The 14,278-nt window shown below is 42.1% G+C and overlaps 1 protein-coding gene across 1 annotated transcript in view; it reads left to right on the forward strand.

Annotated features, from left to right (window-relative positions):
- Nucleotides 1-13,871, forward strand: part of dchs1b (dachsous cadherin-related 1b) — a 111,066-nt gene extending 97,195 nt beyond the window's left edge. The window contains exons 10-21 of the mRNA XM_065257972.2: nt 167-1,016; nt 3,120-3,359; nt 4,277-4,402; nt 4,495-4,704; nt 5,526-6,392; nt 6,561-6,674; nt 6,760-6,971; nt 7,055-7,206; nt 7,704-7,834; nt 8,077-8,363; nt 9,314-9,455; nt 9,544-13,871. Of these exons, the coding sequence (XP_065114044.1) occupies nt 167-1,016; nt 3,120-3,359; nt 4,277-4,402; nt 4,495-4,704; nt 5,526-6,392; nt 6,561-6,674; nt 6,760-6,971; nt 7,055-7,206; nt 7,704-7,834; nt 8,077-8,363; nt 9,314-9,455; nt 9,544-12,152 (5,940 nt within the window). The 3' untranslated portion in view covers nt 12,153-13,871. The remainder of the gene's footprint in view (nt 1-166; nt 1,017-3,119; nt 3,360-4,276; nt 4,403-4,494; nt 4,705-5,525; nt 6,393-6,560; nt 6,675-6,759; nt 6,972-7,054; nt 7,207-7,703; nt 7,835-8,076; nt 8,364-9,313; nt 9,456-9,543) is intronic.
- The last annotated feature ends 407 nt before the right edge of the window (nt 13,872-14,278 follow it).

A 14,278-nucleotide genomic window follows, 5' to 3' on the forward strand; every position in this document is an offset into this window, starting at 1 on the left:
GCACATTTAGTCCTTGAATTTGAGGGTATTGGACCTGAAAAGTCCTTGAAAGGTCCTTGAATTTGAAGTTAACTAAGGTGTGGGAACCCTGTTCTTAACTTAGAAACTTATCATAATTTTGGATGTTCTTTTAATATAAAAAATCTTTCTTTGTATACATCTACAGGTTATTGGCTCCACAAGGACTCCTCCAAAACCCAACACCCTTACTATGACCCTGAATTCAGTGGAGGGAGCCAAGCCAGGCTCTGTGATTGGTTCAGTAAGGTCCCACGACCAACGTGAAGTAACCGTCGGTGATCAGGTGACCTACCTGGTAGTGGGCGGAACAGACCATGATGGCACTTTTATGGTTGACCGTCTCACAGGAGATGTGTACTTGGCTAGAGAGCTGGATTATGAGAAGGGGTCACGGTATACTTTGCAGATCGAGGTAGATGACTTCTCAAAGGCCTTTCCGAGCAGTCACATGGTGAATTTGGAAATCAACGTGCAGGATAGTAACGACCATGCACCGCATTTTCCAGAAGACCCGGTCACTATCGTCATTCCTGAGAACATACGAGCAGGTTCCTCTGTTTACACCTTCCAGGCGACTGATAAAGATGGCAGTGGCCCCAATAGTGAAATACGCTATTCTATCCAACAACGTTGGCCGGATATCCCAGATCTTTTTCGCCTTGACCCTATCACTGGAGTCTTGAAGTTGGGCCGAGAGCTGGATCATGAAGTGACCCCCAGCCTCTTCCTGGTGGTGCATGCTACTGATTCAGCCGTGGACCCAAATCAAAGGCTCTGGGGATCTGTGACGGCACGGGTGTTTGTTACCGATGAGAATGACAACGCTCCAATCTTCAGCTCCCCCACAGCTGTTAGTGTGATGGAGGACCAGCCAGTGGGTTTTGTGCTACTCTACGTCATGGCTCGGGACGCGGATCAGGGCGAAAATGGACGGGTGTCCTACAGGATCCAGTCAGGCAATGCAGCGGGACGATTTAGTCTCAGTCCCAGCAGTGGTAAGAATCATTGCTTCGCTCTTTATGTAAAATCTTCTTGCACCACGTTGCTTTATGGGCTGATCGTCTAAAACCTAAAGTAATTTAGCAGGAACGCTTCATTCCCTTGAAGGTTTTATTCATGGGAGGGTCATTTAATTTTGGCCACAACCTCTTTGATTTGAAGCTGGAAATAGGCATTAGCGTGAAATTTTCCTATTATCCAAGAAAATGACAATGTATGGCTCACCCAAAATGAGATTTAAAAGACAAAGGCTACTAATTGACTGAACAGCTGCATACAGCTTTTCTTCCAGTACTGTCGAAGGGTTTATGATGTAGGTTAAGGATTTAATTTCTGTTTTAAATCAAACATTGTACAAATACATAAATACTTGACGATTTGAGTTTCCTCCGATCACATTTGGAGAACCTCAAAGCTTCCTTTGGAAAAAACTTTGGTTCCTCTTGTAACTCCATCACTTGAGTTTGGTAAAAAACGCAAGTTAATGTCACAGCAAGCGGCAATGCGATGATCCTATCCAGACTCTGGAAAGTAAGTCATAACATCCATCTTTAGACCTCCTACTCCACCAGTTAAAGCACAAAACCAGAGCTACTGTAGTCCGAAACAGAAGCAAACTTAAACATCTCAATGATGTGTTTAAAGTTACTGTGTTAGGTGGCCTATAAATAAAAAAGGGGCCGCACACACAGTTTGGACTTCTCACAAACACACAGTTTCGCAGTTAGCAAGCATTTGGGCTGCCGTATCAACCACAGGGGTGTGTTTATCCTGATGGACCCTCCGTCTGGCTCCTGTTGATGACAGCAAGAGGTATAGCTGGAAAGGTTCAAAAATGGATCCAAATCAACTATCATAACAATCGATCAGCAAAATCTCATTCTCAGATATCTTCTAGAGAGAACGGTTGAGTTGAACTAAAGAGGAAAACAGAAGGAATAAAACAAACATGAATTACAACATGAGCTTCGGATAATGTGTTGAAATTTTATGTTGCAAAAGTTATATCTTCACATTTGGAGTTGAATATTAACAGGGGACCACTAATGTTGAATTAGCCTTGTACTGTATGCTTAAACCATACACATAACATGATGTAAAACTTGGGTACTTACTATTTTATACCGTGACCTGGTACTCCCAGAATACTGGTTTGTCTTTGAATAAATATTCATATTCATTTGGGATCTTTGAGCAAAACTTGAGACACTGTTTATCTATGAAACACATTTTCTGAAGAGACACAGTGAAAATAATGGCATCTCATTGGTTCTCTACAGTATTTAATCTCATAGAACTGTTGGTCACTCATTACATTTATTACAACATGGTCAAAATGTGTACCCCTATCCCAGCTGGTGGCCTTTTAAAAAGGTCCTTATATGTACCATTAGTACAAGTATGTATACATTTGGCAGTGGCGGCCGGTGACTTCTTTTTGGAGGGCGGACGATGCAAAGCTCGTCCCAACATGTATGTAGCCTGTCATGTGTGTGGTTCGATATTTCAAAACATGTGTTTGGGGCGTCATGTGAATATATGTGCATCACGTGTCTTGTCAAAATAAGTGCCTGTTGCACACGCGTCTAAAGGGTTTATGATAAAAGAGGCGGTCACGGTTGCCAGATACTCGCATAATATCATGCGTAATCAGAGTTTAATGTTAAGTTAGTGTCTTGCGTGTATTTTGTGAACGTGAGCGTCTCTTTTATCATAAACGGTTTCAACACGTGTGCAGCAGGCACTTATTTTGACAAGACACGTGATGCACATGGTTCACATTACAAAAAAACACATATTTTGACAACACGAGCAACACACGTCACTCCGAACACTAATTTTGAATTCACGCCCCTCGGAAGAGCAGTCACCAGCCGCCACTGCTTGTTACTAATATGACCTCTTTAGGTGCAAAGCTGTACTTTTTGAAAGTTGACAGCCGGGATTCATATTTTGATCCTTTTTTTTACAGTTAAACTTTTAAACAGTTCCTATAGCACAGCTCTGTGACCCCAGCCATACATCTTCAGCCACAGCTGAGTACAAGGTCATGCTGTGAACTCCTTATGCAGCGGATGTTTTCTCTTCTGTTTTTTCAGGCTCTCTTTCCATCCTGAAGCCTCTGGATCGCGAGGAGCAGGAGAGCTACAATCTAACCATTGTTGCAGAGGATCATGGGATACCCCAACATTCAACCACTCAGGTGCTGTCTATCCAGGTGATTGACGTAAATGATGAAGCTCCATACTTTGAAAGCAGTGAGTTTGAAGCTGAAATCAAAGAGAACCAACCAGCGGGAACATCCATACTCAAGGTTTCAGCCACGGACCGCGATCACGGTGAGTGATTTTGATTATTTTATGTAATAGTTGACGTGTTTTTACTACTAAAAATAGTCTACATTTTATTGGATTTCAAACATGCAATGTTTATGACCTTTGTCTGAAAACCTTGCCATCTGGTTAAAGCAGCGATGTTCTGTTATGGTGAGCCTTTTAAACACTTCCTGTGGAGGGACCTATATAGGACTCATTCTTGGCTTTTTGGGTTGAGTGAAAGAGTATGAGAGAGAGAGAGATTGTAAAGTTATTCTCCAGGAACCATTAATTGAGTTCGCAGGTGCTCATGCCAAAGCTCGCTGACTTTGCACGCAATCTGGCATCCGCATGTCCTTGTCCACAGTTGTGCAAACCATGACTCAGCTGTTGAATCAGCAGAGTTGCCTACAATGAAACAGGTGTTAAATCCAAGATGAAAAGATTTGAATCTTAACCGTTTTATGGCACCATGTCTTCTGTTTTAAACAAAATCAAGTTGTTCATAAATACCAATTTCAGTATGCAGAAAATAGGATTGTTCAGAACACACTACGTTTCTTACTATTCTGAACCTGGCTATAGGGTCTGTCATGTATTTTCACAACTCTTCATGTATAAGGGTTTAGATGAAAACGACACCTCAAACAAAAATGAGATAATATGAGATAATATCGGTTTGTTGGCAGAATCCATTTAATGCCACAACAAGTCCTTTAAGTAGAAGAAGAATTTAATGAAGGCATGCGTACATCACAGTGCAAGAGTTTGGTGTAACAAATATATAAGGATATTTACCTTTTTTTAGCATGACCTAATAACCTTTTCATTGCAATTAAAATGAAATTACTGAACCTAAACATAAGTCTGATAAAAAAAAATTCATTTACAAAAAAATGCATTTGAGCTCTTCATGTATTTCTCTATCTTTACTCTTGCAGGCACTAATGGTTTGGTGACCTACGGTGGTGTGACCGAGGATGGATTCACAATTAATCCAGAGACGGGTGTTATATCTGTCACTCAGGTCCTGGACAGGGAACTCCAGGACCATTACACTATAACAGGTACCGAATCACAGCAGGATTGTGGCTGACAACTATGATGTGATTACCAGTAATCAAAATAGATACTAAACCTGGCCTTTCTTTTGTCATAGTGTATGCAAAGGATGCTGGGATACCTCCTAACTTTGCCAAGGCTAAAGTGCACATTACAGTGCAGGATGAGAATGATAACGCTCCTGCTTTTGGAAGGGAACATTACAGTCTAGAGGTGCCTGAAAACCTGGAGCCAGTGGAGCTGTTCGCCCTCAAAGCCACTGACAAGGATACTGGAGAAAAGGGCAGACTGGGATATAAGATCACTGGTGGGATTTATTTTTCTTCCACATTTTTTAATTCTTTAAACATTTAAATTTTTTAACATTTTTAAAACAAATAATTGTGAGAGCGTTTTTAAATATTTTTGCTTTAAAATATTTATTGTGTGCAAGTTATGACCACTATTTTACTTTTATTTTTATTTTATGAGTGTGAGTGAAGGGCCTGATTTAAAATATTCAACTATAAATAATAATCTATAATAACAAACTATAATATTCACATTATTCTAGTTAAATACACTTGGCAATTTTTACAATTTTGTTAAACTATTTAGTGAAAATGTATTTAAATTTTAAATAATGTAAAAATACTATTTAACTGTCTGATTTGGGACAGAGTTTAAAGATACATCGTTTTAACTCATTCCCCGCCAGCCAGTTTTTGAAAAGTTCCCTGATTTTCACAAAGTTTCACAAAATGCCTTCCAGGAATTATTTTTTCTAAAAATATATAAACGTACAAATATATAAAATGAAAGAACAGACCCTCTGCTTTAAAACAAACAATAAACAAACAAACAAAACGGGAAAAAAACACTTTCATCATATCTATATTTTTTCTCTGCTTTTAAACTCTTAAATATGGGTATTTTTCTTTAAAAATACAATTTTTTTAGCAAAAAGCTGAAATAATTGCATTTTTGTGAAGGAATTTTGTGATCAGATTCAGAATGATTATCAAAACATAATTGATAAAAGTATAATACGTGCCAAGACCGTTCAGTTAATATCATTATCTAATTTTTGACGTATGTGGCATTTAGTATGCAGAGCTTTTCAAATATATAATGTCTGCTTATCTATAGCTGGGGACCCAGATGGTGACTTCCAGCTTGATGCCTTCTCTGGAGCTTTGTCTACCTCCAGACCTCTGGACCGTGAAAGAAAGAGCGGTTATATGCTGGAGGTTGTGGCCCAGGATCATGGTAGCCCCTCTCTAAGCAGCACAGCCACAGTGGAGATCTCTGTCCTTGACGTAAATGACAACAATCCCAAATTTAGCACCAGTGGCTACACCATCGACGTCTCTGAGGATGCTGCTGTTGGATCTGTGGTGCTGGATGTGACGGCCACAGATGTGGATGAAGGAGAAAACGGTCAGATTTTATTCTTCCTAAGCCAAGAAGCCAAAGGTGCGTTCACTATAGACCCCGACAACGGACGAATCACTACCACAGCACCTTTGGACAGAGAGAAAAGATCTTCATACACCTTTCTCGTTTATGCCATCGACCTTTCACCCGCATCCCCCCGAAACGCTACGGCCCAGGTAACTGCTACCATCTTGGATATCAACGATAATGCCCCTTTCTTCATACAGGATCCACTTATCATTAACGTGTCCAGTGGAAGTGTGTCTACGCATCAGGTGGTGGCCACCATGAGAGCAGAAGATAAGGACTTTGGAGCAAACGGGTCGGTGTTCTACCGATTTGCTATGCCGGTCCGAGGATTTGCTATTAACTCGTTGACAGGGGAGATCCAGACCACGGAGAAGCTGCAGACGTTGACTCAAACTCAACGTACGCTCATAGTGGAGGCTATGGACCAGGGCAGTCCTCCACAGTCTTCCCTAGGGGTGGTGATCATCTATGTGAGGGAGCAAGAATACAATGGTATTCGGTTCTCTCGAAGTGCAAGAGATGTTAATATCCAGGAGAATGCAGCTAAAGGTAAAAAATGGTCAATTATAGGAAAGACATATTTTTAAATATTGTGGCTTCTTTATTTCTAAGCGCTGATAACAACTGTACGATAAATAGTGCTGTGTTTCATTTCAACACAAGTCAATCCATCAGCTTGAGTAAGTGTGGCTGACATGTTCGGATTTTTCCAAACAGGCACAGCTGTTGCTCAAGCCCAGGCGCAGCATCCGGACGGCAGCCGGGACGGCATCACTTACAGCATCTTCAGTGGAAACAAATTCCAGTCCTTTAGGATCAGCTCAAGTACAGGTCAGATGGGAAACCAGTACAAATGGTTTGATTTTGACAAGATGCATGAACGCCTTCTTTACCTACTTTACTGCTTTCATATTAGGTGAAATCTGGGTGCAGAGCTCCAACGGATTGGACTTTGAGGATACTCCGAGACTCCGCCTGGTGGTGAAAGCCGAAACTACGTCCTCGAGTTCCTTCACGGCCGTCAATCTGATCCTTCAGGACGTCAATGACAACCTACCACGATTCCAGCTGCAAAACTATGTGGCGTATATGCACGAAGCACAAGGCTACGACTTTCCCATCATTCAGGCAAGGGCTTAGCTGTGAATGCTTTGCATATGCTTAAATCTGCTCATTCTGCAGCCGCATGCTAAGATTTCTGTATCTTTTAGGTTGTGGCGGAGGATGTTGACCAGGGTCAGAACGGTCAGGTGACCTACAGCATCGAGTCTTCGAGTCAAAGCGGCCTGTTTAAGATTGACCCCGTGACCGGCAGCATCACCACAGCAGCCATCATGGACCGAGAAATCTGGACGCAGGCAAAGTGAGTGTTGATCCGTGTGTATTGAGCGGTGATGTCATCGCACTGCAGGTCTTTTATTTCCTCTGTTCTGTGGAATGTAACGTTTCTTTCCAGACTTAGTGTTACTTTGATTGTGTATGCGTTCTGTTAAGGTTCCCCTGGCCTGAACTCTCTCATGCTGTGTGCTTTTAATTTACCACATTTTTAGGACTGTTAATGTTTTCGGGTTGTACGAGTGCATTTTTTAAATCAGAAATTACATGTTTTTGCTCTCCATACCAAATACGGTTAAAGAGAAAAAAAATGAACATTCGGTCTTAATTTGCTTACGCTCATGTTTTTCCAACCCTTCGCTGTTTTTATTTTGTTGAAACACAAAGATGTTGAGCAGAATGTCCGAGTGAACGATGATTTCATATTTGCTGTTCATTGAGATACTCAACAGTAAAATCGCTCACATGAAGTTTGTGAGAAAATGTTGACTTTATGACCTTAAATCTTTTCTCAATTTGCATCAGGCTGGTGATAAAAGCCACAGATCGTGGAAGCCCCAAGCTAGTAGGCACTGCCACCATCACAGTGATCATTGTGGACCTCAATGACAACAGTCCCACTATCCCAATACCACGGGAAGTTAGGGTGCCAGAAAGTGAGTGACCTTGCTTGACCTTCTATTAATTTGTGTATTAAAATTAGTAATGCATGCATTCGACAAATGTTTACAATGTTCTAAATCATTATACTGTACTGTATGTGTTGGGATTTGAACCCATGACCTTGGCGTTGCTAGCCCTATACTCTACCAGTTGATCAGGAAGCACTTTTCTTGTTCTGCTTGTTGTTTTGTTCACCGACTAAATGCTGTGTCTCCCTTTCCCTTCTCTTTTCCAGACTCTCTTGTCGGGACTGAAATCACACTGGTTACTGGAAATGATGTGGATTCTGGCCCAGTGCTGTCCTATTCTTTGAAGTTGGATGCGTCATCGCAAGGAAAATTCGATATCCACCGCTACAACGGCCGTGTTTCTCTGATAGCACCGCTGGACTTTGAGGAGAGGACGTGGTATACGCTGACTATTCGAGCTTCAGATTCAAAGCACCAGAGTGAAGCCAATCTAACCGTGCTGGTGGGGGATATAAATGACAACGCACCTACTTTTACACAAGATCTGTACCAGGTGACTTTAACTTTTCTAGCGTTATAACTGTCTAAACTGTGTAAACATTCTTATCTGTGGGCTTTGATCATACATTTTATAACTTTAACACTGGAAACTTGAGGCAGAAGTGGGGGTGATGTAATCGGTGTCGTATTTTAAAGGGACGGATGAAGGTTTATTGGTTGCAGTGTGCTCTTAAAGGGATAGTTTAACCAAAAATGTTGTCTTCATTAACTTATCCTCATGTTGTAACAAATCTGTATACATTTAAGGAAGATATTTGTAATGTAGCAGGAAACAGGGCACCATTTACTTCCATAGTAGGAAAAAATACTACTTTTTTGTGAACTATCCCTTTAAGTTTTACCTTGTGTTAATTCGTCATATATGAGAATAAGGATAAAGTAATGGATAAAGTTTGGTTAAATTACAGTGGCTACTCGTGACTGCTCATCCGAGGGGCGCTAATTCAAAATAAGTGTTTGGAGTGTCATGTGTGTTGCTTGCGTTTTCAAAATATGTGTTTGTTGCGTCATGTAAACCATGTGCATAACGTGTTTTGTCAAAATAAGTGCCTGCTGCACACGCGTCAAAACCGTTTATGAAAAAAGAGACGCTCACGCCCACAAAATACACGCAAGACACTCACTTAACAGTAAACTCTGATTACGCATGAGATTATGCAAGTATCTGGCAAACGCGAGCGTCTCTTTTATCATAAACCCTTTAGATTCATTTTCAGCAAGCACTTATTTTGACAAGACACGTGATGCACATAGGTTCACTCGACAGCAGAACACATATTTTTAAATTACGAACCACACACATGACGGGCTACATACATGTTGTGATGAACTTCCCATTGAGCGCCCTCGAAAAAGTTGTCACCGGTTAAGTGTAAATTAATTTACTTCTCAGACTTTGGTGAGGATAGAGAAAATGTAATCCGGTTCATTTTTGTTTCCCAGGTAACACTTCCAGAACATTCTCCAGCAGGCAGTCCGGTAATCACAGTAACAGCCACTGATCGAGATTCAGGAGAAAATGGAAAGGTCACTTACCGAATGCTGTCATCAACGAGGGAGGGGTTTTACGTTGATCCTAAAAATGGTATGCGGCTGATGTTCAAGCTAAACTTTCATATGTGAAACTTTATTTACTTTATAGTTGAATAATTATACTTTTTATGTCGCTACAGGTACACTTTTCCTTAGACAAAAAGCAGAGTTTGACCCTGAGCAGCCATCTGTGAGTGTAGTTATCGAAGCTCATGATGCCGGGACTCCACCTTTGTCGTCTTCTGCTACAGTCCAGATTCAACTGATAGACGTCAATGATAATGCCCCCATATTTCACCAACTGGAGTACAGAGCCACGGTATCAGAGGACCAGCTTCCTGGAGCCACCATTCTAACCTTGGAAGCAGTAGATGGAGACCTATCTCAGGAAAACTCTGGGTTTGATTTCGCAATCGCTAGTGGGAATGTTGGAAATGCTTTCCAGATTGAAAGTAGTGTTCGTTTTATAGAAGGTCATGGTTTTCAGACGGTTGGAACCCTGATTCTGGCGGAGGGGCTGGATTTTGAGGCGTTATCACACTACAACCTCACCATCGCAGTGTCGGATCGCGGCGTCCCCCAACGCAGTTCGAGTGTACCGGCTATCATTACAATCACTGATGTGAATGACAATCCTCCTGTCTTTGGTAGAGCTGAGTACGCAGTGGCTTTGAGTGAAGGGGCAGCTGCTGGAACTGAAATATTACGTGTGACTGCAACTGATCCTGATTCAGCTCCGTACGCAGCGGTCCAGTATAGCATTAGCTCTGGAGATGAGATGAAATTGTTCTCGGTTGATCAGTGGAGTGGGGCGTTGAGGCTTCAAAGGCCCCTGGACAGGGAAAGTCGGACTTCCCATGTGGTTATAGTGCAAGCCTCAGATGGCCATGGTCATTTTGCTCTGGCTCCTATTAGCGTGGAGGTGAAGGATATCAATGACAACAGACCTTTTTTTCCAATTGCTACCTTAACTGCCAGTATCCGTGAGAACCAGCCGCCCAACTCTGTTGTGACTGTGTTACACGCCATTGATTATGACACTGGTGTTTATGGACAGCTTCAGTATTATATTTTGGACCACTCTAGGCTGGAGAAAGAATTTTTCTTAATCGATCAGAACTCGGGAGAAGTTCGTACCAGGCAGACCTTTGATTTTGAGAATGCAAACTCATTTAACTTCATCGCTTCGGCTGTGGATGCAGGCAACAATTCAGCTACCGTCACAGTGCAAGTTTACGTTACAGGAGAGGATGAATATGACCCAGTTTTTACCTCTTCAGACTTCTCCTTTGAAGTACCAGAGGGAGCCAAAAAAGGTCAGAGCATTGGTGAAGTTCAGGCCAGTGATGTGGATAAGGGAGTGGATGGTATTGTACTCTACTCCTTTCCCAATGTCTCACCTTACTTTGATGTGAATAAGACCACTGGTGTGATCTACCTTAAGATGGACGGATCCAGCAGCTCAAGCAGTGGAAGTCGCCTAAAGAGAGAAACCCGCCTAATGACTATGGACATTAATGCCCATAGCCCCCTTGATAACTCAAGAGTCACTACTGCTCAGCTAACCATTGACATCACCAACACATCGTTTGGTCTTGCGACTGACCTCAATATTCTGCTCGTAAGCATAATTGCTGCCTCTCTTGGAGTCATTGTCTTATTAGTGATAATTGCAGTGACTCTTTATCTAGTAAGATCAAGGCGCAAGAAGAAAGGCCAGGACACTGGAAATAGAACTGAGTCTTCAGACACAGCTTTGCAGAAATTGGATGAGTCTAAACCCACAGGGGGAGACCGAATCTATCATCAGACCCTTCCTGGATACGCAGGTGTGGAGGAAGGAACAGGTGGCTCTTACATGCGAGGAGGTTCCCTTGATCCCTCTCACTCCAGTGGACGAGGATCTGCCGAAGCCGCAGAGGACGATGAAATCCGCATGATCAACGAATACCCAAGAGTGGCCAGCATCACGTCCTCAATGCAAGAACATATCGCCGCCCGAGGTCCTGACTCAGGCATCCAACAGGATGCAGATCAACTCTCGGACATCTCTTGTGAACCTGGGCCACTTGATGCAAGCCAGTGGTTCAAAAGTAAGAAACTGGGAAGTCTCAGTGGTACCCTACTTTCTGGTCAGCTTCCAGTCTACAGAGATGAAGGTGGAGGCTACCTTGGAGTAGGTAGAGGGTTGAACATATCCCATCCAAAAGACTATGCTTTCCCTGAGGACGGCAAGCCATCAGTTGATGGCTCCCTTACAGCCATAGTGGCTAGCGATGAGGAACTCCGAGGAAGCTACAACTGGGACTACCTTCTCAATTGGTGCCCTCAGTTCCAACCTTTAGCAAGTGTCTTTACAGAGATTGCCAGGCTTAAGGATGAGACCCTACCTCCCAACAACCCACGACGACCCTTTCAACCCAAAATTAAAACAGACCCCAAGCCAAGAATCGACCCACCGCCCCTCATAACCTCAGTGGCTCATCCAGGAGCCAAATCTGTCCCGCCTAAACCAGCCATGTCACGGACGTTCCACCACTTAGCATCCCTAAAACGTTCACCCATTAGCCACGAAGGCTCTATCTCCTCTGCAGCCATGTCGCCTAGTTTCTCCCCTTCACTGTCCCCCCTTGCCGCACGATCTCCAGCAGTTTCCCCCTTTGGTGTCACTCAAGGTCCCTCCGCTTCCATCATCAGCACCACCGAACACTCACTGGAAAACAGTAATGAAGCTGAGATGAGGCTTTAATGCCACATTGAACTACATTTTATGGAGGCCATTTTTTGTCTTTTGATAAGACAATTACTCAAAACGGCAGCATGAAAACCAGTCGCTCAGCCATGATGGTGACGCAGGTGTCTGGTAACTGAAAGGGTAAAAGCGTTATGCGATTTAGGAATGACGTTACCCTTCATCAGAGCCACCGTAGTGTTGATGTGAAGACTTGTGTTGCTTTGTTTTGTCTCCCTGGCTGGCTCAGGAAAGCAAAACATATGTGCTCCTTTTTATACCGACGACTCAAACAGCTTGAAAATTTTCCAGTGTTACGTTCAATCCATTCAAAATAGCTGCTATCCTCTTACTTTTTGGACAGCATTGAGAACTGATGTAATTATGTATGTTTGATATATGACTGGGAGATGTTTTCTTTTTTTTAATCGATGATACTTTCATTTATATATTTTTATGCAGGTTTAATTTCTGATTGTGGAAATGCCATTTGTTTTGTCAGTGTATGAGTGAATAGGTTGCATTTTTTATATGAATATTTATATGTATGATAGCCACAATGTGTATTATCATTGTATATTGTCTAGGATCACCATACTGTGCGATTGTAAAATTTGTGACACTTGTGAATGAGTGAAAAATGTTGTATTTCATTATTTATAAAAAAAGAGAGCCTGAAAGTGTTGAATCTTCCCAATTTTGTATTATAAACTTTTTAAAGTCTTCGCGCCGCCTGCCCTTTTAACTACACTTTTCGGCATCTTCCCTAATTTATTATTGTAAGGGCCAGACTGTTTCAGGCTCATGGAGGTTGCTTGAGAAATTGAAACCTGAAAGACTTGTTTGTGATTGAGTTTCTTTCAAAATGCCAATAAGACAGAGCAGCTCGTTCACACTGTTTTATGCTGCTTTCAATGATGGTAATAAAACAATGCTGTATTGTCCGCATAACTGAACTTTCTCATCATCCGGACTCCAGGTTACCTTCCAGGTTGATTCACCAGGAACCTTTGCTCTGGACTTTGAAAGAAAAAGCTTTTAAAGTGCCCTGCTTTTTCCTCCTCTGTGGATTTGAGCATTCGGACGAAACCAACGCTATTTTGCTACCTCTGGTGCATGCCTGATACCACCATTGCCTCAAGTGTAACCGGTCCGTGTTTAACACCCAGATGCAAGGAAATGAGGCACCTGACATTTTCAAAGTCTGTCTTAGACAATTAATATTAAAACTTGACATTTTGTTGCCTCGCAGTCTGGAAAACATCAATTTGCAGATGGCTGCCTGCAATCTGGCAGCAATACAGTTTAAATCATCTGTACGTATGTTTAAATCCGATATTAAATTCCTACTGGTTTCTTTGGTCAAACCTGAGTCTTCTCCTGTGTTTCCTCCAAGCTTATTGAAACCTGGCTAGGGATTCGAAAAGCAACTGAACTGTAGCAAAAGGCCAATCATCCGGCTTGTAGGAGAAATGAAAATGATAGGGTCAGAGTCAAATTTGTCCTTCATTAAAAAGCAATTTGAAAGCGTACAGTATGTTTCCAAAGACCTGCGCTGGAGCTACTTACTGTAGGCCCTTAGGCTTAGTATATCTAAAGACAGGGTGTGCTCATTCCTAAATCAATTGCAGACGTGGATAAACGCAAGCAAACAAATTAAATTTCTTCATTGCAATATATAGATAATCATGCATCAACCAGATCTGTTAGTGATTAGATTTGCGTACTGTACAGTATGTTTAAGGCATACAGGAAATAGTCACATATCATGCTTCGTATTGCATGACATCTAGTCATTAGATCAACCTGTTTCTGATTTATACAAAGCACATGTTCCTCCAGATGCAGTGGATGCAGAATACAATATCGTGCTACAGAACACCTTACATTCGACTTGCTGTACATTCTCTCTCCTGTTGCGAGGTTGCTGTTGGCTAGGATTCAGCTCTCTGTCCGTCTCTGCTCCGCATGTCTACTGATTTACACCTCCATCTGAGATATTCCCATTCACTTGCACAGCGTGTGTCTTTTAAACACTGAAATGAGCAGTGTGCACAATGTACACTGTCAGAAATAAAGGTGCAAATCTGTACCTTTTCTGTCACTAGGGCTGTACCCTTTCTAAAAGTACAGCTTTGCATCTA

This window comes from Paramisgurnus dabryanus, chromosome 10 (genome assembly GCF_030506205.2).
Source record: "Paramisgurnus dabryanus chromosome 10, PD_genome_1.1, whole genome shotgun sequence".
NCBI classification, from domain to species: domain Eukaryota; kingdom Metazoa; phylum Chordata; class Actinopteri; order Cypriniformes; family Cobitidae; genus Paramisgurnus; species Paramisgurnus dabryanus.